Source organism: Malaclemys terrapin, chromosome 6 (genome assembly GCF_027887155.1).
Source record: "Malaclemys terrapin pileata isolate rMalTer1 chromosome 6, rMalTer1.hap1, whole genome shotgun sequence".
In the NCBI taxonomy this organism is placed as follows: domain Eukaryota; kingdom Metazoa; phylum Chordata; order Testudines; family Emydidae; genus Malaclemys; species Malaclemys terrapin.
This window is the reverse complement of record NC_071510.1, coordinates 85679794-85705387: the sequence shown is the minus strand read 5'-3', so window position 1 is coordinate 85705387 and position 25594 is coordinate 85679794. Positions and strand designations below refer to the sequence as shown.

At 39.0% G+C, this 25594-nt stretch overlaps 1 protein-coding gene across 2 annotated transcripts in view; it reads right to left on the bottom strand.

Moving 5' to 3' along the window:
• Window positions 1-25594, bottom strand: part of FCHO2 (FCH and mu domain containing endocytic adaptor 2) — a 227181-nt gene that overhangs the window by 26109 nt on the left and 175478 nt on the right. Inside the window, exons 18-24 of one of the 2 annotated variants that reach the window (XM_054033090.1) lie at window positions 13455-13558; window positions 11884-12013; window positions 10636-10695; window positions 6677-6788; window positions 5911-6066; window positions 3647-3779; window positions 1602-1801 (exon numbers count right to left, since the gene is read on the bottom strand). In XM_054033090.1, the coding sequence (XP_053889065.1) occupies window positions 1602-1801; window positions 3647-3779; window positions 5911-6066; window positions 6677-6788; window positions 10636-10695; window positions 11884-12013; window positions 13455-13558 (895 nt within the window). The remainder of the gene's footprint in view (window positions 1-1601; window positions 1802-3646; window positions 3780-5910; window positions 6067-6676; window positions 6789-10635; window positions 10696-11883; window positions 12014-13454; window positions 13559-25594) is intronic. The other variant, XM_054033091.1, reaches the window with a different exon arrangement.

The following is a 25594-nucleotide window of genomic DNA, read 5'->3' as shown; positions in this document are numbered from 1 at the left end:
TCTCTGAAGTTTTTTTGGTCAAGTATGGCTACTTTTAAATCTGCTATAGAATGTCCAGGGACACTGACGTCTTCTCCTACTGGCTTTTGTATGTTACCATTCCTGATGTCCGATTTTTGTCCATTTATTCTTTTACATAGAGACTGTCCGGTTTGGCCATGGTACATGGCAGAGGGGCATTGCTGGCAGATGACGGCATATATCACATTAGTAGATGTGCACGTGAATGAGTCCCTGATGGTGTGGCTGATGCGGTTGGGTCCTCTGATGGTGTTGCTAGAGTAGATATGGGGACAGAGTAGGCAATGAGGTTTGTTACAGGGATTGGTTCCTGGGTTAGTGTTTCTGTGGTGTGGTGTGTAGTTGCTGGTGAGTATTTGCTGCAAGTTGGGGGGCTGTCTGAGGACTAGCTTGCTTCCCAAGGTCTGTGAGAGTGAGGAATAGTTTTCCAGGATAGGTTGTAGATCGTTGATGATGTGCTAGAGAGGTTTTAGCTGGGGGCTGTATGTGATGGCCCGTGGTGTTCTGTTATTTTCCTTGTTGGGCCTGTCCTATAGTAGGTGACTTCTGGGTACCCGTCTCACTCTGTCAATCTGTTTCCTCACTTCCCCAGGCGGGTATTGTAGTTTTAAGAATGCTTGGTAAAGATCTTGTAGATTTTTGTCTCTGTCTGAGGGACTGGAGCAAATTGGCTCACTACAAAAGCAATTCTCTCTCTCTTGGCATTGACACATCCTCATCAATTATTGGGAGTGGACTACATCCACCCTGATTGAATTGGCCCTGTCAACACTGGTTCTCCACTTGTAGGTAACTCCCTTCTCTTCATGTCTTAGTATAAAAATGCCTGCATCTGTAATTTTCACTCCATGCATCTGAAGAAGTGGGTTTTTTACCCACGAAAGCTTATGCCCAAATAAATCTGTTAGCCTTTAAGGTGCAACCGGACTCCTTGTTTTTATTTGAAAACACCACAGAGAAAAAACTAATGACTAATTATTACAAGAAAAGGGTACAGGAAAACTTTCTGCAAATTTTAAAGAAATAGATGGCAAACTGATACCAAGCCACAGACCAGCAGTTCTCTAATTTGTCTACAAGAGAAACTAGAACACAAGAAAAAAAATGCGTCGGTATTGGTGCTGACCTGTGTAGCCATGGCAGCAGGTGGGTTAACTGCTTCCAATGATTACACTGTCCACATGACATGACATACAAATTCACCAACATGATCCGTGGAAGCAATTTCAAATGAAATGGCCATTAGGTTAGAAGATGTTACACTCAGTTTAGTGCAAAATACAGCCAGTGAAAAATTTGTCTAAAAGAACACAGATAGTTGGATTGGCTTGAGCTACTCTATTATGGTTGGAATGAGTGCATGTTTTCAATTTGAATTAATGTAAATTGACTGGATATTGTCTGTGTTTTGGAGTGAAAAGTAGTACTATCTAATAAGATTACACACTATCAAAGGGTTTAAAATAAGTTACTAAAGCGATTTGCAAAACTCTCAGTAAAATTTCTTTTCAAGATTCACATAACGTTAACAAGCGTACTGAAAGAAATTTGATACTATAACAGAAATGCACTGAATTTACCATTTTGCAGGGGGAAGTGACTGCATGTTTGTTACTCCTCCATCTACCGGTACGACAACCTGTATGTTAGACAGCATACTAGGCACAGTCATAGATTCTGGATTGTACTTGTAATCCACTCTTACATCAGTAGTGCTAGCATTACATTTCCAGTAAGTTGCAAGATTCAAAGGAGTGGACTGGATACCATTTGAAGATACCTTTAAAAAAATTAAAATAAAATGTCTATTTACTTATTGTAAGAATTATGAAACTGTGTTATCACCAACACAATTAAGTTTCTAACTCCATTATAAATCCTGGTTATATTTGAGATAAATGCAAATTAATAATCATTAATGCTCTTTTTGGGGGAGGAAGATCTCATTCAAAAAGTATTACTTAATGACACACAATTGAGATTATCCATCTATCTAATCATGCCTTATAACTAAATGGGATATTCTCAGGCTAATTGGGAACAACATCCAAGTCAGACTGGGCTCAGCAGCTTTTATCTCGTAATTCCACAGACTGCTTTTGTCAGACTTTTTTTTTTTGGGGGGGGGGGGATAGAGGATGTGGGAAGGGAAAAAGGATTAACTGTCTCCCCTCCACCCCCAAGATCCCCTTCCCTTTCTGTCTCTTCCAATACAAAACATTGGTGTCAGTTTAGTTTTTAAGTTGTCTTTTGCATTCTACACTGCACTGAAGAAATCTGCCTGGAGAGGTCTTATTTTCTTCCATCCACTTGTGGACCATAATGATTTAATTGACAGAGGGTAACTTACAGTCATGGGACAGTTAGCACAAAAGTACTATTAGAAACAACATTTGCCTACCAGTTGAAGCACACATTTGGCTGCTTCTGTAGGCTGAGCACATCACACACACCAGGGGCTCTTTGTATCCCCACATTCCCCTTACAAGCTCCCTGTGTACCACCCTCCCATCATCTTTTATTTCAGGGACACACTGCTACTCTCTCCCTCATGCCAGGGGATCTGTGTGTCCCTAACAGCTTTCTCATGTCTGGGAATCTGTGCTTCCCCAATCCCTCCCTGCACCCCAGATTCCCCCATTCTCCCCCAACCTCCAAGCCAGGGGCTCTGTGTGCCCCCTCACTGGGTCCCCCATTATCCCCCCAAGGGTTCTGTATGCCCCCCTCCCCCACATCCCAAGGGCTCTTTGTGCCCCCCATACTCCCTTTCCCCAATACCAGTGTCTCTCATTCCCTCCATCCCCCCAGCCCCAGCAAGGGTTCTGAGTGGCCTTCTCCTTCCTCAGCCTATGCTAGTGGCTTCAGGTACCCCCCTTTTCCCTGGTCTTCCACACTCCCTCCCAGGCTAGAGGCTCATGTGCATCCCCTATTCCCATCTCACCAGATGTTGTGTGCCCCCTTCCTCCATGCCAGGGGCTCTATATGCCCCCCATGACCCTTTCTTTCCCTCCCACACTCTCTCCTTTTCAGGACATCAACGTTCTTAAACTGTATTGGAAGATGGGGAGAGCAACTATCCTGGCAAGGGTTCATGGGCGCCATCAACTGGTTCTTCGATCTATAGACAATAACAGAGGTAGATGAAGCTGCTGAATGGCAGCTGCAGTGGTCTCCTTGTATCCCTCATTTCTCCCTTTTGATTTTTCCAGTTTCACCAAAATCAATAGGGTTATGCCTAGAACATTTCTTGAAAATCTGGAATTGACTGGATGCCGCATTCAAAAGTTATCACATAGACAGATGGAGAAATACCATCAAATTGAGTATAAGGTCTCACTTCCCTCAGCCAACAATGGTCAAAGGAAGCAATTTTGGGAGCCCAGCATAAGTATCACATGCTTAGAGCAAGCATGAGCAAACAGAAAAGTCATCAAGCCAGGAGAAGCAGCAAGAAAGCACCAAGGGCACAAATTGATCCAGCAGCCAGGCAAAGTCCTATGGGTTTGGAACAGTTTAGTGTAGGTCTGGCTTAAGAATCATCCAACTAAGCGGTGACAATCCTCCTTTATGCCCCCATAAACAATAATTCCAATAGTCTCTAACTCCAAATAAAAAAAATATTTACCTGATATTTTAAAACATCAACATTATAATAGGAAGCAGATGGATTCTGCTCTGATAACTTCTTGAGGTAGACTGTGACAGCTTGCATGTTCATCCAAAAATCTTTTGTACTGGAGTCACTTTGTGATTGATCACTACATGTAAAATGAAGATAGGAATGAGAATACAAATATCAGTTCTCTTATTTTGGTTGTCTTAAAATTAAGTGGTAGTCCTTTCTCTTTATTTCTTACACTTTTTTCAAACACAATAAGAGGTTGTAACATAATTTCACCTTTCAGAATGTTAAGGCACATCAGTTACCTATTCAATACTAGCATTCAACACAAAAACACACTCCTGGATTACAGCTGAATGTCAGTGGCACCATAGTTAAGGCTGCATCTGGATTGTGCCTTCAAGAGGACATATTTTTAATATTAAAAAAACCTGCCCTGTAGTGACACCTTGAGGGGAAAAAGCTACAAAAAAGTATCTTTAAAAATAAATTTAATCTAATCTAAGAGTATAAAATGCCTCAATCACAATGTGGAGGTTACTTACCTGTAACTAGAGGTTCTTCAAGATGTATGGTCCCTATCTCTAGTCCACACATGGTATGCATGTGCTCTATGCGCCTGAGATCAGAGATTTCTAGCAGGTGGCTTCCAATGGTTTACACCTGCACAGTAGCTTCCCTCATGCTCTATACTGAGATTTTGAGGGGCAGAGTGGACCAACACTTCTCCAGTTCCTCCTCTTACTGCAAATCCAGTCATGATCCAAAGTAGAGGGGAAGGAGGGCAGGCAATTGCATAGAGATAGGGACCACATATCTTGAAGAACCTTCAGTTACAGGTAAATAACCTGCTTTTCTTCTTTGTGTGGCAGTCCCTATGTGTATTCCACACATGAGTGACTGGTAAGCAGTATTCAAACAAGTGAGTGCGCAAGGATGCAGGCAGTATAGATGTCTGTAATACTGCTGTCTGTACTTCTGAACCTGGAAAAGAATCTGGGAATAAGGCATAATCCTTTGTGAAGGTATCGATGGAATGCCAGGTTGCCGTCTTACAAATGTCCAGTATAGGTACTTCTCAAAGACGTGTTATTGATTTGCATGTGTTCTACTGGAGTGGGCCCTCTCCCCACCCAGGGAAGGGAGATACAGCCAACTGGTAACAAAGAATGATACAGCTGGAGGTCCAACGAGAGAGTCTCTGAGCAGACAGCACTTGTCCCTGTGAGTGCTCTGCTACAGCAACAAATAGTCTACCTAGTTCCCTGAGCTTTCACCTTCCAGAGTCCATGGGTCTGAGGCAGCCCTGCCATGGGGACTGTCCTGGGGTCAGAAATCTCTGGCTTCCAGGGGCCATGGCAGCACTGCCATCTGGATTATATGAGTCTGCAGCTCCATGTGGTGTTTCCAAAATTATTTTTTGGAGGGATTTCTAGTTTGCAAGAAATTTCTCACAAACCAGAAATCCTGACTTTCAGGCAGCTCTAGCTGCAATATACAAAACAGTTACTCTAGGTGGGCACTGCTTTTTTTCCCTCTAAGAATTTTCAGAAGTACTTTTATTGTGGATAGCACATGCCTCATCTATATAGTAACACAAAGTTTCTGGTCTACGGTATAAAAGATGTAGTTTAACCCCCCCACCCCCACAATAGTAATTGCCATATCAGAAAAAGAACTTCTGTATTAACTGCAAGCTAAGAGATTTACAAGTGAAGGCTGACACTTGATCTATCAATCATTCCAGTGTGATCCCTGTACAAAAAATGCCATGTGCCTTGAGGTGGGAGTGTCAGTCTTCTTAATTTTGAAATTTCTAGTTTGTTTCTGTCAGTGATCAGGTACATTGTTCATATAATTTAAACATGTATTTATGTAAATTTAAATATGTATTTAGATAAATTAAATCTGGTTTAATTTTTAAACAGAGCTTGTCTAAAAACATTTAATTTACAAAAACTTACGTAAAGAGATAGCTACAGATTCATACAACTAGATTTTTAAGCCATTTTTGGAGTTTTAGCCATGTGGTTCCCATTATAATCAATTTCAAGTCTAGTAATCTATGCAATTCTCATACTGGGATTAAAGTGAGAGTGCTGAACAGAAACTAAGCATAAAAAATACAGGGCAATTTACTGGCGTAAATCAAATTCACAGCAAAGTTTAAACAATAAGGTAACGGAGAATTTGTTTTTAAATAGTAATGCAACAATTCACATTTTAAAATCACATCGTTTTCTATTAGATAAAAAAAAATACAAAACCTGTATACAAGTTGTGCATTTGGAAGAATCTGCTCTAGTTTGCTTGTGTTTTTTACCCTGAAGCAGAGTACAGCTGGAGATGGGTTGCTGGTGAAGACTTTAATAATCCCACTTGGGAATGACACTGTCATATCACCAGTGATCTTCACAATACATCTGGGAGAGAGATGAGAGAAGAGCAATTCTATTACAACAGAATAAAAATAAAAATACCCAGTTCTTACTGCATGTCAAATTTCAGTATTAATTTTAAAGTAAAGATCTACTGTTTTCAGAATATTTGTATCTAAGTCATAAATTTAAAATACAAATTGATTCTAAATGAAGAGAAGGTGGCACTATGGCTTATTGCACTACCTCTTTCACTTCTTGGGATATAATTTAAAAATTAGATGAGGTTGCAAGTGAAATGAGTTTGGTGGATAAAGCTTACAGTAGTCTGTTGGTGAACTTTTTTTTCCCACACCACAAACACAAGGCACAACTATGTGTAGGAGATGGCTACAACTGGCATAGCAGGGGTGCTGCAGGTAGAAATGAGGTGCTTTGAGCTGTGTGGGACAATTTACAGATAGCACCTACCTGAACTATGCCTGGCCAGTGATAAATCACCATCTCATTTTCATCAGAAATTCATTTCAACGAATTTACCACATTCTTCTAAAGTTTCACCATTTCCCCCCCATATTTAAAAGAAAAGAAAAAAGACCAATTTGTTTTCTAAATGTAACTCAGTATAGTCAAAACAATTCACTATTTAACTAACTTTGTAGGATCTGCTCCTTTAAAGTAGGCGTTAACAGATTCAGTAAAGGCTACTGCAATAGGCAGGGTGTCCTGGTTTCCAAGGGTGACAGGGCTGGGACCACGTGAAACACCTAGAATACATATGGTTTATAGGATTAATTTTCAAGAAGCTTATCAGCTAGATTTCAAAATGGTTGGCTACCTATGTTACTGACACAAGAAGTCACTACCATCAGCTTCACAGCAAAGTCCAAAGTATTTTTTTTTTTAAAAGTGTGGAAAAATGTATTTGAAATCAGAATATAACACAATCAAAGCACTAAGCAACAAGAAAACAGGACTATTACAATGACATTTTAAACAGATAGATACTAGGGAACACATCATACATGATACAACATAAATGGTAACACTGTATTAATTAAAGCCAACAGAACCCAAAGGAAATGAAATATGTAGCTGGTTCTACTCATAAAACAAACTCTCTACTGTATGCTTATAATATGAAGAAAATGTATAGTAAAAGAAGAGAGTCATCATGGACATGTCCTGATTCTAATTATGGTCTGCATAAAAACCCCAAGCAGTTTAGTCTGATTCCACATAAATTAAGTATTGGCATCTTTAACTAAGTCTCGAGCACTAGCAAGCAGGCAAACACTTTTCACATGAAAATCACAGAAAATTTTTATTTACTGAGATTTTTATGTCCACCTATTAAGGAATCAGGGTATGCCTCAGAGTTACAAGGAAATATGCACCACTTTAAAAGTCATTCAGTGTACTGGGGAAAATAGTCAGAAAGGCCTGTGTCCAGCCTTCGTAAGTTGTTATGCAAACACCTGCATACACAGAAGTGTTTCAATTTTTACCTACAAAACCAACTGAGACGTAGCATTAAGACTTCTTACACTGTGGCTGCATGAGAATAGTGTGGGTGAATGTATGTATAACAACAAAACGTGCATGCACATGTGAAGACCAGGGACTAAAATGTACCATTCTAAAATATATACTGCCAGTTACTGAAAGCAATAGCACAGTGGAAAGCTTATTATTATTATTTTCCTGTACTCCTATTAAATCTGACTGTCTCATGCAAAGCATATTGCTCACAAAGGAAGCCTAACACTTTTCAATAAGCGGACAGAAACAGACCAATGAATATTTTCTACTGAGGTATCATAAAGCAGAAAGCCATATGTTTCTGCTTTCAAACTAATCCTCTAATTTACTTTGAAATACTGTGATGTGCTTCTCAGATTTTTCAGCAGTACATGCTGTAGGAGGAGGGTGGGACCTTAATATGGGGAAGCAGCTTGTTAATACATGTACTGATCTATGAAGTAAGTACATGTGGGTGTGGGAACTGTATTTTAATTAGAGGCAGGAGGGGTGGGAGGAGGAGGAGCAGCATGAGAGTGGGAGAGGAGTTTAAAAAACATGGTCAGATTCCAGATATTTAGTCTTCTTATACTATCAAGCCTTACCTTCCCCTCTAAAGTCTTGTGCACTGTTTACAAGATGCTTTAATGTTTTGAATTCTTCCCATAGTTACTTTGTCTATGAACCAATACAATTCACTTACATAAAAAACCTCTAATAGAATACATACTCTTCCTTTGACCCACGGTATTGCCAGCCCAGACATTAAAAAAAATCATGAATCAGACTAAAGAAATATTAGTGGACTGATTGGAAACATGAAATTAACAAAAAATATGTTGACATCTTTTTATTTGCCTTTCAGTGCACACTTAGGCCACATCTTCAACCTTTTTGCTGTAACCACGAAGGCTAGAAAGTTATTCTTTTTTAAAAAGAAAGCTGAGATTTTCACATAACCCTACAACTTTAAGAAAAAATATTGCATGACTCATCAAATATTGCAAGACTCATGGAAATTAATGGGACCATGATTTTATCATGAGTCGGCAAAACTGGACCCATTAATTTCCATCTCTGTAGTGAAATGCTCAACTATGGAGACAGCAAATAATACAAAGTCATCTATAACAAACAGTTAAAAATGTGTTTAGGCTATAAATATTGCTCTACAGTTGTATGAGAATTTATCCCCTTTTCATTAGACCAATAGGGAGTAATGATTAGACAGCTCAACTGCAGAACCAGGCTGGAAGGTGATCACTTCCTACTAAATAAATAGTCTTTTACAGAGTTACAATTTGTTGATTTATAGTAACTTTTTTCTTTTTATATTCTTATAGATAAATTCAAACTGATCCATTAGAGAAAATTATGCAAAATCTATTAAACTTAGTGTATACATATATTTTTTCAATTCTGTAAAAGAAATACAGGAATTTCTTCCTTGCTGAAAATAACTGCATCTTCCTTAATACATTACAATTTGCACATATTTAAGGAGAGACAGACACAGATATATGAATATATGCAAGTGCACACATACATATTTCTCTTCTTCTTGGTCATACCCAGGGCACTAGAAATCAACAGATTTAGTTTCTTTTTTCAGATTTTACTGTGCTCTGCAAAAAGCTAAGTTTTCATTAAAAAAAAACATCCCCAAACAAAACTAAGTCCTTCTTATTATAAAGATAGATTTAACATTGTAAATCAGCATTCTGTTGGCCTGTTTGCTCTGCAGCCAGGCACAAAATGCTGAGAATCCTTGTTGGGAGTGAGAAAGGAGGCTGGAGCTGGAGATCCAGATATAGGGCCTTGGTGTGACAGGGGAGGCTGCAGCTGATGACCTCAAAGTGGAGGTGGAGAAGGAAAGAAGCAAGCTGAGATGGAAGAACAATAAGGAGTGAGAGGCAGCAACTTTGAAGGGGATGAAGGGCTTTAAAGAGGCAGGCATGAAGGAACTATGCCCTAGATGTTCAGTAGCGTTAGAACTGATTTTTCATGCAGATGGGGAAGTATTTGAATTGATTTGCATTGGAGAGGAAATTGGTTGTGGGGGAGGGACTTCATTTTGATTTCATGAGTTGGGTAGCCTCCTTGTTACACAACATGAAAAAGTTTGAGAATCCATCACCCAACACACCTCAGACTTAAAGTCTGGCCATTCTATCTTTGATGCCATTAGAAACTTCAGATGGGGCCCATCTTCCCCGCCCCCCAGAGAGAGGGTCCTGTATAACAAGGGAAGAGAAATGGCGGGAAAAGCAATCTTCTTTTTTCTTCTGGTGGCAATTCCTTGGGGAACAGGGTATGCAAAAGATGAGTTAGTTGGAATGTCCTCTCCTCTCTTACCAGCTTCCAGTGGCAGAAGCCTATTGGTGGGGTTGTGTAGCCTCTCTCCTGAGCCAAACAGCAGCAGTTTGAAAAGTTAGTAGGACTTTGAGACTTCACTGAAACGGGCACCCCAGACTGCAACATAGGTTTCAAAAATTTTAGATCTTTTGAGACTTAAATGGTTTTGAGGTTGAGGATGCAAAAAGTAAAGTAGCTCCAGTGTGTCATTATATGAAGAGTAGCTCCAGCAGAGTTACAAAGAGGTGCCTGGGTCTACTATCCCACAGGTTGAAGCACTTTTAATTTTGCTAAATTAGTCTGCTGGAGGGTAATGGACAATATCTGTCTGGGAAAAAAGGTAACAATTATTTATGGTTGAAGTTTTCATATATTTCAGTGTTCTCCTTATTTGCATGCCACATACAAAACAGGCCCTTTACAAGTGTTAAGTAAGGATTGTCATTTTAAAAGTTCAAGATAATTGCTTCTTTTTTTGAGAAAAGCTATGATGGAAGATTAGAGAGAATAAGACCACAGGCTTTACCTGAGTTTTTTTGGAATTTTTTAAATTATTGGTTATATCAATTTCAAATGATTAATAAAACACATAACCGATTAAGCAGTTTAGCTTCGAAGCTACTTTATGGCTGGAAGATACTAGAGATTGCTGGAGAAAGTTAAGTCACAAAGAACTAAAATTGTATTAGGTACAGTTTTAGGATAATTAGTTAACATATAAATCTTCTAGAACAATACCTGCAGGTGTCTCACAAAGTTTTTCAATCGTAGGGAGCTTTCCAATGACTATATCATCATCTATTACATTTAAATGAAACAAAACATTGCAAGAAAACAAAACATTTCAAGCAATAATAAAAAGCACTAATTTAAAGTTATATTATTTAAATGGAAAGATGTTTGAAAAATAAGAATTTTAATTAAAGATGAGGTTAAAATATAAAATAAATTAGTTAAGAATATTAGACATTTCCACAAATTCCCTTGAAACAACATACATTTGCTGGAGTTAAGTTTAATTTAGAAGACTAAAGTTGTAATAGTGTCCAGTAGTTAAAAATAATAATCAGTCCGGCAAAAGGAACATCAGGTTAAAAAAAAATACACTTTTACAAAAAAAAAAAAAATGTTCCTTGCTAGTTACACCTTAGGTTGTCAAAACTGAAAGAATTTTAAAAGAAATCAAGGTCCTGATCCTTCAAACACGAACATGTAACTTTATGCAGGTGAATGGCCCTCTAAAGTTAATGGCACTATTCATGTATATTGCACGATTAGGGCCCTAATTTACTTTTCACCATTTATGCTCTTTATTTAGTTCCTTTACTTCATCCAAGCTGGAGAAAGGAAAAGACCATCAGTTTCAGATTTTGGTTTCTATGTATTTGCATAATGCTGCAATTATGGGGTTGCAAGCAAGGCAAGGGAACATTTAAATCACTATAAATCATTTAAAAACAATTTTCATGGAAATAATTCTATTAGTATTAAGTTTTATAACAGAAAAAATTAAAACAAAACCTGATAATCGGCCTAAATGCAATGGTTTCTATAAAAAGGATTAAATTCACTCTATATCTAAAGAATATTTCAATATCAAGTAGAATAAAATCTCAAACAAATAAATAACAGCCTGCACTTAATGTATACATATCCTGCATAGCAAGTAAGCATTCATAAGCATTTCTACAACAATTTAAAAAAAAATTTCACTGAAGGATCTGCCATACTGGATCAGACCAGTGGTCTATCTAGCCCAGTATCCCGTCTCTGATAGCATTCAGTACCGGATACTTCAAAGGAAGCTGCAAGAAAACCTAAGTTGGACAAGTATGGCTATTTCCTCCTAACATCCAGAAGTTAGTGGTTGATATATGCCCTGAAGAATGAAGATTTATAGCTCTTCTAAAAAAAAAATAAAAGTTATAAAAATTACAAGTTAGAGAGACATAAAATGGTTGTTCACAGATAGTCTGAATTACTTACCTACTGTGGGTGTATTTGCTGCACTTAGAGAAGCAGAAGAAGATATTGATGAGATACTCTCTGCTCGTGCCAAAGGAGCTATAGGTGGTGGACTGGAGTTAGAGGTCAAGGGTGGGCTGAATGGCCTCGGCTTAAAACAAAATGTGTCAATATCATTACAAACATATAAATGATTTTAAATGGATGAAACAAAGGAAATCTTATGAGAATCAGATAGAACCAGAAAAGACTTCTTCATCTAGTTCATTCCCTGCCTAATGCAAGATTGTTCCCTACAATATTTTTTTTCTAGTGTTTCATCCAACCTAATTTTCAAAGTAAAAAAAACTTATGAACTGCTACCATTTCCCTTGGGCAGTTATTCTATAATTTAGAATATTGTTAGGAAATTTTTCCGGATAATCAATCTTTAATGAGTTAACATTATGCTTTGCCTATGTAACAGCCTAAAGTAACCCCATTTCAGGCTGAGCTAAGTGCAAAAAAAAAAAAAAAAAAAAAAAAAAAAAAGGCAGAGAAGCTAAACTTTTATGCTGCTGCCTGAACCTGCAGCCCTGAATACATGAGCACTTTCCATGGACGACAACTTTAGGGGCCACACCAGTGGAGAGGAAAGGTTGGTGTCTTTCAAAGAACCATCCGCTGTTTAATCTGGAGATGGTGCAGTGCCACTGCATTGTGAAAGAGTGGATCTCAGGCTTTCCACACACATTAATCCTCCCCTCTGCCCTGACCTCCCCTCACCCAAATTCATCTGGTGTTACACAAGGATGGTTTCACATCCAAGATTAACAAGCAAGGACAGATTAGATTAAATGTTAGTAACACCCAGTCAAATAATTTAACACAAGCCAGTGAAGAGCAAATCTGAAATGGCGGAGGTTGTGGTTTGGTTTTGCTACTTAAGTCTCCTTTTTTACAGCACCCAGAACCTGTAAAGAATTCTCAGGTACTACAGTGATGGGTAGTACAGAAATGCACATAACTAATAAAATTGTACCTAGTCAGAGTAAATGTTTCAGGAGAGTTAAGGCCATTTTTGCCAACTTCTAGTGAGCCATGTTAGGTCCGAAGAATTCAAAATGTTTATCATAAGATGGATAAACAGTATCAGCCTGATAATATGAATGAGTTCCTCTTCCCTCATGTGGTTCTCTCTCTTAGAAATTGGGGGTGAAATCCTGGGAGTTTTGAGATTGATTTCACTCGGATCAGGATTTCACTCAAGGTTTTTTCCGAAGATATGGCATTATGTATATGCAATCTTCAGTTTTTAAAATTGATTCTTTGTTTGAGCAAGTAAAAGCAAACACACCTAAGCCCTCCAAAAGCTGCTTTGCATAAAAAGTACTAACAAATTTATGCCACCAATAATTACATTCACAGTGAACAATTTCCATGCACATTTTAGGTTGATGACAATTAAAATGGGTGATTTATAAACTCTTGAAGAGTTTGATGTAAAAAGAAACGTTAACTATAATGGGGTAAATGAGTGCCTTATTTCAAGTTGAGCCATTCCTTGAGAAATAAGTTATATAATTAAACAAAAACTAAAATTAAATACATACTATTTCATTAATTCCACTAAGTTTCCCTGTTGAGATCTTTGGTCTGGAAGCAGGCCTTGGAGGGGGTACAATAGTGCCTACAGAAAGAGGAGTTGTGGGCCTAGCTGAAAAAAAAAAGAATAATGAGAAGAAATCATTAGTATTATAAAAGTCATATGAAAATACAAAAAATACAAAAAAGTCACTGAGTGCAACCATTATAAATTACATTTCTGTTAAAGATTCTACTTTATTACAAACCCTATTTTGCAGGAATTCATAACAAACAAAAACTACTATGGTATTAAAATGTGATTCTATGGTACTCTGAAAAATGACTACAAATGGCATTGTGGGTTCCTTAATGATTCCATATCAAATATACCCAGTTTGTAGGTAAAAAGATGGTTTTACCTAGCTTTCACCCTTTATGCTCAGCATGGACTCAGGGTGAAGTCTGGTCTTTTATTTCTCATGTATCATCAACAGTAATAAAACAGGCCAGTTAGGCCTTTGATGACTGCTGTGTAGCTCCATTATCTTAAGATCAGGCCGCTGACATATGTGAAACCACACTGCCTTCAGTGAGTTTTCACAGGTGTTATAAATGATTAAAATTTAGTAAATAATTGTGTTGATATGTGAGAAACCATGTAACTTCTCATTTCTTTCAGCAGGACTACCAGAAACTAAAAAATTGTAAAAAATTAAAAGCCTTGAAAATGAGCAGATAAAATTCTCAATACACGTCAGTGAAAGAAGGTGCTATTTTTACATAGCCACTTTTCTGAGACGAACTATACTTCAAAACAGCTGTTAGATGTCATCCAGTAAGTATTCTGAATCAAAAATGTGCTTTTTTCCCCCCCAAAAAAAGCAAATACATAATTATATGATAAATAAGAGTTATAGCATATTCAATTATCTGTCCAAAATAATTTTAGATGTGCTTGTAACCAAAAAGAATATTCACTAAAAATTATATTTAATGTGAGATTTTCAAAAGCACTCAGATATGGCATAACTCTGTTCCTATTAAAGTAAATGGTAGTTTTATCAATGACTTCGATGGAAATAGAGTCACTTGAAAATCCCACTCGTCCTAAATTTGTACCACAAATGCCGAAAGCAAACCCAATTCAAGACTAACATTACCAATCTTCACTTTAAATTCATCCTTTTATGCCTACTGTAAGTAGTGCACGATAAACACCCTGATCAGAGGCACACAATGAGAGGAGATGGAATACCTGTCTCAACATTGATTTTCTTTACATTTGTTAGTTTGTGTCACAACTGTAGTCTCAACTGCACATTAAAATTTGATTTAAGTATCAAAAGGATAAGTACAGATTTTAGATTTTTTACTCTAATAAGGTAGCTATATAAAATTTAAAAAACACTACAATTACTTTTTGCAGTTCTAAATATTTAAATTTTCCAGAAGTTTTTGATTGCTCACTGCCTTTGACATTCCTCAGAATAGTATATCGCTGCTTTTTAAAAAAGCAAAGTTCCACATGATCAGGAACAAACAATGCCCTTAGTCAAGAAGGTTTTTTTCAGTTGGATACATATTTATATGTTGACTGACTGACTTAGGAGACTTGGTGCTAAAAACGCTGATAAGATTTAGTATCTTTAGATGAGAGGATGAATTAATTTTAATATCAGGTGAGCAATAGTGAGGGAGAGAAGTCAGTCTACTTTTCGGAGTCAGTTATTAGGCAAAGACCAATACACAACTCATGCTTGCCATACCCTTGTTTATATGAACACAAGTGGAGACTAAACTAGAGTCCAGTGGCGCTGATGAAGATGTGGAAGAAATTTCAGCAGCACTGTCAGTTTCTTCAATGAATAATTTTTCATGGTACGTAATATTATTGTAAAGGTCACTTTGATCCTCAGTGGCACAGCTGTTGGAAGAACTCCCAAGCAAAGCAGCAGAGGCAGTGTGGAGATTTTCAGTTTTAAAATGCAAACTCTAGGGCACCTTGTGGTTTGCATTTGTTTGTTCAACTGTAACAAGATCACCAGTAAAGCAAATCCACTGATTTTGAGACCACGAAATAATAGGTAAAGTATTTCTGTTCCCTGTTGGTTCTGTTGTAATATAAGGTTTGCACAAAAAGCTAGAGGTGAAGTCTGGTGATGATGGGATCCTAGACCAAGAATCTGTATGGCGCCCAAGCAAAGATTCAGATAGTATGCACCCAGGAAAATCAATGGTTGATGACAAGGAGCTCCTATTTTGCTCTTTTAGTGTAGCTGAAGGAAAAGGGAAAAATTGAAAGCTAGAAGCAACATGAAAATTCTAAAAACTACAATATAAATCCAAACTTTAAAAATTTACTCAACATATACACCCTGAAGAGTAAGTCTACTAGCCAAGCTGAAAAATAACTGTTCTCTCAGGCCCTGTCTGCAATTTAAAGGATTAAAAGTTGTATATTATTTGTATACATCATTTAACTGTAATATTGTCAACCAACCTATTAATTTTGCTCTCTCATTTTTCTCCAAGTCTCTCTCCCTCTCCATATAGTATCCTGTTTGGGCTCTATCTTCTGTATCAGCCTCCATTTAGTAGGTGTCTGGTAGTAAAAGAATATTCTCTCACCTCAAAATCACCTGACTGCTATTACTGTACGTGGACTCCCCTATTATTCTCCTCCCTCACCTTCTTGGCTGCTGCAGTGGCAGGAACAGCAATAGTAAAAACTGACCAGACTGGTCAGCTTACCCCATGCTGCACCTTGTCAAAGCTACAAGCAACAGTGGCAGTGGAGTGGTGTACAGACTTAGGAAGACAGGACAATATTGGTTTACACTCAGTTCATATATGGAAAATTATCTTTGCAACTATAAAAAGTTATTACCTACCTGTATTGTAATTGGGTTTTTTTGAGTTGTGGGTGCAGACATGTGTTCCACTCAGGTGTGTGTGCACTCAGTGGACTGAAGCCAGTAACTTTGCTTAGCAGTATCCAGTGGGGTGGTACTCACACCATTAGGCCCTCAGAGCCCCCTCCATTGGCTATTTAAGGGCAGCGCTGCCCCAACCTCCCTCAATTCCTTTACAACTAACATCAAGAGTAGAAACTCCATTGCAGCGGAGATGGGGGGAGGGTCACAGAATTCCTATCTGCACCCACATCTCGAAGCATAACAATTACAGTACAGGTTGGTAATAGTTCTTTCTTCTAGTGGCTGCAGACATGTATTCCATTCAGACAACTGACAAGCAGTAACCAAAGATGGTGAGGCTTGGAATCTACTTGAACAATGACTGCAGGACTGCCTTCCCAAAGTCTGCATCTGACAGAGATACAGTTGTAATAGCATAATGTCTGCTAAACATATGCACAGAAGACCACATACCGGCCCTGCAAATATTCAGTATAAAAACATTACTGAGAAATGCAACAGAAGCTTCTTGGGCCATCATCAAATGAGCCATCAGTTTCTGTGGAGGTGTGATCTGAGCTACCCCATATGCTGTCGTAATGCAGGAAATGATCCATCTGGAAATCATCTGTCCAGAGACCACTTGACCCTTCATTCGATCCGCACAGAAGATGAAGTCGAGGTGATGAACTATTTGGTTTAATCCTTTTCAGATAGAATACCAAGCATCGTCTCACATCCAGTGTGTGAAGACACTGTTCATTCACATTTGAATGTGGCTTAAAGAACAGAGGTAAATATATCATTTCATTAAGGTGGAAGGTTTTCTACTATTAAGCAGAACACTCAGAACTGCTTCTGAACACCATCCTTCCCCTCATCTAACCATGCAGCATACACACCGTGAGGTGCAGACTGCTCAGCACTGGATGCCAAATTTGACCATGGTGCTGAGTCAGTAGGTCAGGATAGAGGGGAAGAGATCTGGGAGGTCAAACACAGACTGAGAAGATTGCAGAACATTGTCTTGCAACGATACAATCTGATGCAACAAGTATCCATTTGGCATGATCCAACATTAGTTTGAAAATAATCTGCGGAATGAGTGGGCTCGGGGGGGAAAAGCATACGTCAGTGCTGATCCCCAGTTCAGATGGAAGACATTGATTAAGGATCCCGGACTGAGACCCAATTGAGAACAAAACTTGTTTTTGGTTGCAAACAGGTCAACAGTTGAAATGCCCCATTCTTTGAAGATGGACCTCAGCCTGCTGCTCTTCAGAGACCACTCGTGATTCTGGGAGAAATTCCTGCTAAGGTGATCAACCAAGTTATTCTGAGCATCTGGTAAGTGAGCAGCCGTGGAGATGTTTTCCCTAAAGCAAAATTGACAAAAAACATTATTGCTTCCTGACAAAGGTGGTTGGAGCAAGCTCCTCCCTGGTTGTTCACATAAAACATTGTGGTGGTATTGTCAATGAGGATATGAATGTCTGTGCTCTTCATCTGTGCCCAGCATCCTGGCTTGAAGCTACAGGATGTTGATATGATGTCTGTCCATAAACCATGAACCTTCAATGTCCCCAGATGTGTTTCCCAACCTGCTATGAAGGCATCAGTAACTATGGTCCTGATTAGAGGAGGATGGGCAAAAGGAACACCTTTGCAAATATTGATCTGATCTGTCCACCACTCTGTAGAGACTCCAGGATGGGCAGTGGCAATGACTGACAGTTCAGGAGATATACCAACTTCAACCATCCCTGAATAGGATGAAGATGAAATCTTGCATGTTGGACCATGTATGTAAATGCAGCCATATGACCTAACAAATTCCAGCATTCAAGGATCAGAGTTGAAGGATGAGAGCAAGGGACAGCCACAGGCAACGAATTGCATGAAATCCTTCTCTTCACAGAAACACCCTCGAACTTGTAGAGTCTAGGAGGGCCCCAGTGAACTCTATTTGTGTGTTGCTATTGTGGTGGCTGGCTTTCCTTTGTTCACAGACGATAGAAGAAATGTAGCGGAAATTGGACCAGACAGAAGATTTGGTCTCTGGACTTCCCCCTTACATTCAGGTAAAGGAAAGATATGAATTCCTCTTTTTCTGAGATATGCTGCTACTACAGTCATGGATTTGGTAAATACGTGTGAAGCTGAGGACAGGCCAAAGGGAAGCACTGTGTACTGTTAATGGTGACCTGTCACTACAAATCTCAAACGTCCTGTGGCTTGGAAAAATTGCCATGTGGAAGTAAGCATCCTGAAGATCAAGTGCAGCAAATCAGTCATGATTCAAAGTGTGGAGAACAGTAGTTAGGGTAACCATATGGAATCTCATGTATTTGATGTACTTGTTGAGACCACAGAGATCGGGGAATCGGGAAATACCGTGAGTAGAATTCCTTTCCCTGATGCTGCAGGGGAAACATGAAGCATGCAACTTAGACCTGTTGAAGGAGCTGTAATTCATGAGAGGAGTCCCTGAAAAAGGATGGGGTAGTGGGGTGGGAAGGGGAAATGAACAGAAATTGGATGGTCTAACCGACTCCCACAGTGCTTAGGACCCATTTGTCCTTGGTTACTGTTTCCCAAGCATTTTAGAAGCGAGACAGCCTGTCCCCAAATGGTGGAGATATGGCTGGGGAGATAAAAAACGGAATGCAGCTCTCAATATGCAAGTCAAAATGGCTGCTTGCTTGAAGCTGATGGAGGACAGGCTGGCAGGTTAAAATTGGATCCAAAAGGCTTCCTAATCTGTGACTTGTGCCCCTTCCGGGAGAAGTCTTGTTGCCTAGCAGGTAGGACGACTACCAGAAACATCACTGAGAGTGCTATTGCTGCTGTTGTTGATAACCTCCATAATGATGTCTCTTTACGAATGAACCCTCAATGAAAGCAAAGTAGCACAAGAGTCCTTAGAAAATGTAGTGTCTCATCAACCTTTTGAAAAAATAAAAACCAACCACTGAAAGGTAAGTCCTCTATGGTCTGCTGGACGACAGGAGCAATGCTGCAACCACAAGGCCCTTCTCATAGTTACAACTGAGGCCATAATTTTAGAAGAAGTGTCCACCATGCCTACTGCCAATTGCAATGACATCTTGGCTACCAGATGGCCTTCTACAATGAATGCCTTAAACTCTTCCCTGGAGGATTCTGGCAACTTATCAGGAAATTTGGACATAGCTTCCTAATACACAAAGTCATATTTAGATAACAGCGCCTACTGATTCACAATGTGCATTTGTAAAGATAATGTTGAATAATTTTTTCTTTCCATCAAATCTAACCTTTTAGAGTATCTTCAGGCATCTCCTCTGCCATAGTAGTTCATTTGCTGCCATCACAAGAGAATTTGGGGCTGGATGTGGATAGAAGCACTCAAAAACCCTGCATAGGGTTATGATATCTTATCAGTATTCAGTATGCTTCACTGTAAGCGGTAAAGAAGCTGGGGTATGCCACAAAGTGTTTGCACAAAAGTGCTTCATTTATAGGGAGAGCTACCCTCCCTGGAGCTGAGGGCTGGAGAGTTTCCACCAACTTATGGTATTTTCCTGAACAAACTCTGCCTGAATGCCTAAGGCTGAAGCCATTTGCCTCAGAAGATCCTGATATAATTTAAACTCTTCAGGCACAGGAGAGGAGGAATCTAGTCATCTGGTGAAGAGGAAGGGAACAGAGCCTATGGTATCTCCTGCAGCAACTCTTGCCACTGCAACAATGGTTCAGGCTGAACCAGCTCAAAGGGGACAACCTCAGTCTGTGTCTGTAGTGTAGGTGGCTCAGGAGGAGAGACTACAAAGGGGATTGGCAAACTCACTCTGGATTGAGCCAAGGATCAGGACTTTGCAGATCAAGGAACTTCCCAATGATTCCAAGGAGGCCACTGAGGAAGAGAATATGGCACTGTGGCCAACAGGAACTGGTCCAAGAGCCTCTATCGCTATTGTAGGAGTGGTGCCAATCCCAGTACCGATGGTGATCCCCAGAATGTCTTGCTAACTTTCGAGGACAGTGCCTTGACGGCAAGAGAGAGGAAGAAGATGCCCTTGAGTTCAATCTTGAAGAACCCTTCAAGCAGTCTAGTGGCAACGGAGGAGCCTCTCCAGGCAGGGGCAAGTCAACATCCAGCCTCATCTGAAGCCCAATATGCAGATCGCATTGGTGTGACCAATGATAAATAGCTGGCACCTTGGGCCCTAGTGCGGGCACTGCATTCACACTCCGCACCAAAACAGATATTGGTAATGAAGTCAAGGCTGGTACTAATATTGTAGAGGTGGTCTATATTGAAACAGTTGTTGGTACCGAAGGCAATATGTGTACTGATGAGCCCCTTGGTACCGAGGAGACCAACCTCAATCAATTAAGCAGTGCGGAAGATGGTGCCGACAACAACAACAATTCTGCAGCCAGTCCAGTTAGCCCCAAGGACACAGAAGAGGCCACTACAGTTGAATGCTTCTGAATTAATGGAGAGTCAGGAACAGAAAGGCAGAGCAAGTCCTATGCTGCCTGGTATGCCAATGGCGTGGAAACAGTCAATGCCAACACCAATGTTGTCGGTACTGGACTCAGCGGATGCCCCATGAATAATACTGGAATTGATGGTATAGTCATGGGTGGGCAATCTATGGCACGCATGCCAAAGGCGGCACGCAAGCTGATTTTCAGTGGCACTCACACTGCCCAGGTCCGGGGGGTCTGCATTTTAATTTAATTTTAAATGAAGCTTCTTAAACATTTTAAAAACCTTATTTACTTTACATACAGCAATAGTTTAATAATATATTATAGACTTATAGAAAGAGACCTTCTAAAAACGTTAAAATGTATTACTGGCATGAAAACCTTAAATTAGAGTGAATAAATGAAGACTCGGCACACCACTTCTGAAAGGTTGCTGACGCCTGTATAGTGTGTCCAACTGATCTCGTCTCAGTTCTAGAGAGCGGGTAGGAGCCCAGCCTTATCTTGAGCATCTGAGGAATATCAATGCTGGTCTGCACTCTTCTTGGAAGAAGAGGAAGAATCTCTCTGAGCTCTGTAGCCCAGTTCATCTTGAGAGACGTTTTCCTTGGGGGACCAGAGGAAGAAGAACAATTTTTCTTCATCCTGGGGGAGCAATCAGAAACCGGCCATGGAACATGCCAGCTCCAAAGCTCCCTGAGGGGCCAACCTGTGGAAGTCCCTGGTGCTGAAGCAGCGCTGCCTGGTCCATAAGATATTGTTTCAGGTGCAAGTCTCTAAAGCCACCTTCATTCTCCTTTTGAATGACTTGCAGGTGAAGCACTTTTCTTTAATGTGCCATTCCTCAAGGCACAACAAACACTGAATGTTGGGTTCACTATTAAGAACAGCCATCTCACATGACAGGCAGTGTTCAAAACTTGAAGAAGGTATCACACCAGACTAAACTGTATCTAATTTCTACTACTTAACTAAATCCTAAGGGTACTACTAGAACTATATACACAAGAAAAGCACGGTGACAGAGAAATGCAAGATAAAATACCACACAGATACACTTTGACTCAAGCCATGGCTGGTGAGAAGGAACTGAGGGGGGGGGTCAGGGTCATGCTGCCCTTAAAGAGCTACATGATGGTTTACAAGGGCCAAAGGGCATGAGTATCACCCCGACAGGTACTGCTAAGCAAAGTTCTCTGGCTTTAGTGCGCTGAGTGTGTGCACTCCTAAGGGGAGACTGACAGATTAAAAAAAAAACAACCAACCAACCAACCAAAAAACTTCAGTTCAGGAGAGTTGATAGCACTTGCCTGGGAAAGCTTCCTACTTGCCATAGGCTAGTAGACTTTTCAAGCCCGGAAATCTACAGATTTAGTAGATCTTACTGTTCATGCTAAATGCTTTAAACATTGTTTCTAAGGTTTGCATTGCTACAGATCCTAAGTTAAAACAGTGCACAGACAAACAAAAAACTGCATTTTTTAAACTACATACGAACATACTGGAAGAAGCGTTCTTATGGCCAAGACAAACACTACCCCAGTATAGGAAGAACAAACAAGAGATTAGTTTTAAAAACTTTTATAAAGTTTGACGAACACATTATATGATACATTATCATATATGGAAAAATGTTTTTGAATTTCATTATATTGTGTGATGGGCAGCAATGCAAAACATTCATATGACAATTTTTTCCATGTTTTAAGTCTTTTTGAAATAAAAGTTTGACATGTACACAGATTTTTGATCTGATGCTTCTCTTGGCGGGAGGGATAGCTCAGTGGTTTGAGCATTGGCCTGCTAAACCCAGGGTTGTGAGTTCAATCCTTGAGGGGACCACTCAGGGATCTGGGGCAAAATCAGTACTTGGTCCTGCTAGTGAAGGCAGGGAGCTGGACTCGATGACCTTTCAAGGTCCCTTCCAGTTCTAGGAGATTGGATATCTCCATTAATTTAATTTAAAAAATGGGGAAGGAAGAAAAAAAGAGGACATGAAAGAAGCATTTTTATACATGAATAACTAATACGGAAAGCATAACTAGCCAAAATAATTTCTATCATGTTTTCCCACGATAACAAAGTTTGCTTCAAGTTCTATCAAAGGGCAATAATTCACTGAATGATCTAAGTGTACTTCTATGCTGCAAGGCCTACCAATTGTTTAATACTATAGTAATTCATATTGAGCTGCAAAACACTGTCCAAAAGGAAGGTTTTAAGCAGTGGTAAAAAGGAAAAGAATGCTCATGTGGTGACTTTTTAAACCACAATATGTTACATGTATGTTACATGTACTTGCAAGTACATTTCAGTCAACAACTTAATTATTGGGATGGGATTGTCAAAAGAGCTAAGCATTGGCTTAACTTTTGTCCTACTGAAGTCAATGATAAAACTCCCACTGACTTCAAGGAGTGCCGAATTAGGTCCAAACCCAGTGGTTTTGGAAATCCCACCTCTTGGTATCTAATTGCAGCTCAAAGAACAATAAAGGTCAGCTTGATTTAAATAATACTATCAGAACTTAGGTACTTTCACAGGATAATTGCCTATTGTTGCTTTTGCCTCGGCACATATTTTTCCAAAGTACATTATATTTATTCTGTGATATTTTAGAATACTCACTTAATTTAATATTGTATACATCAGGTAACACATGTAGACGGATTCATTTTGCTTTGGACAAGGATCAACTGAAGTGAGCATTACTCACTGTGGCTAAAATGTTCAAAAGCATTGACATCCCATTTTCCAAAGTGATTTAGGCCCTCAGTAGTCTTTAAATGAGATTTACGGTCCTAAGTGCCTAAATCCCATTTGAAAATGAAATATATGCTTCTAAATCATAGCAATGCTAAATCACTGCAATGCTGAATGCAGTAACACCTTTAAAAATCTGGGCCTTAGGTTCCTTTGTCTTTAACAACTGGATTCTGGCTGGTTTTTGACAAAATCTGCATTTCAGCTAATAAAAAGACAGGTTAATTAGAAAAGTCCATGCTATTTTTATAAATCTAATTTGTAACACTCACTCTCTCGCTCATTTCAATTTATCAGTAAATTAGGGTCAGCTAGCCTGCTGATTGACTAACACTTTGTATAGTAATAAGCCTCTATTGTAGCAAAGAATGAAAACATATAAACAAATGTTATGAGGCTTGATCCAAAGTCCACTGAAGTCAGCTGAAGTCCATTGACTTCAAAGGGCTTTGGATTAGGTCCTGGGACACTTCTTATCTCTTAGCTATTATAAAACACTAATTATAACTGGATTAAAAGTTACCATTTTTACCTGAGGTACTGGTGGTATTTGCTGTACAATCTTTAGACAGGATATATGAGGAACAAAAAACTTTTTTTGTAAAGGAACAGATTGTGCTACAGAAAATAGCAAGAAAAAAGGGGTTATGAAGAAATCTGCACACTATAGGGCAGCATCTGAGACGCCCCTTTGAAAATAGTAATAAAAGTGTCCTGAGCAAACTATTCACAACAACAGAAAGCCAACCCAAATTTCTGGAAACCATGTAAAATGCTATGATATTCAAAATTCATATCAAGCTTGATCTTAACTGAATAAAAAAATAAAACGCTTAATTTGGCTGTTTATTCCTGGTTATGTGAAAATTTTCAGAGCATCAACTTTAATAATTAAACATGGAATACTTCTTACAATAACCTATTGCAACAAAAGTAATTTGTCTAGATAATTGTGACCCACTGAACCATTTACAGGCAAATGCAAGGATATCCAAAGATTCTTAAAATTTTCCTCTTTCTTCAATGCCATGTTCCATTAAAATAATTAGTTAAATAAAGGTATTCGCCAAGGATCATACCACGAGTTCAACGTAAAAATACATTTTTGTAACATCTGAAGCGAAATAACCGTAACTTCTGAATAAAGGAAATGTTTACACCACTAACAAGCAGATTTAAGTTTGAAAACAGAATACTTTGACGTCCTTAAAACCAAAATATTAGCATAAAATCATAATTTCAAAATTGTAAAAACAATGGCCCATTTTTTTCTCTCCTTACATCAGATCATTATGGAAAACATCCAGTGATGCATAGCAGGATGTCACTGCAGGAAATTCCCTTGCTGGGTTGCCTAACTTCGTTGCAGGGGACCTAATTTAAGGTAAACTTAGATTTTAACAATGTATTTTTTAAAATTAACAGATGTGGTGATCAATAAGTGTCTAATTACCACACCTATTAAATCTTTACATTACATTATGAAGTTAAAAGCCCAATAGACACATGCAAGGAGATGGGCAACCCATCAAGGTACTTCCTGCAGTTGGTTTCCATTGTTTTTCATAGGCTCCTTCTACAAGGGACCTGAAAATAGAGAAAAATAAAATCCATTCATTATTTTAAAGTCAAAGCAATTTGTAAGAAGCATGTAGGCAAGGTAAGAATAGGTTTCATTTTAAGAATGTCTATAATTAATTATTGTGATAGCAATGTCAATGACTCCTTACACAGATTACTCCTACCTATGCATGCATGTTCCTTTTTGCCCTTCCATGCATAAGATCTAATGGAGAGGAAAAGTTGGAATGGCACTAGCATTAAAAAAGGAGGATCTGAGTTCTTCATTAATCTTGTTGTAACAGGATTACTGACTGTCCCTTTAAGGGTAGTAGGGACTACGGGCCAGTCAACCTGTTCCATAATGTGCCCCTTTAAAGCTCCTGTGACTTTTTGAGTGGACAAATGCCTAGCAAAGGACAAAGGCAGGTGTTGAGAGAAAGGAAGAT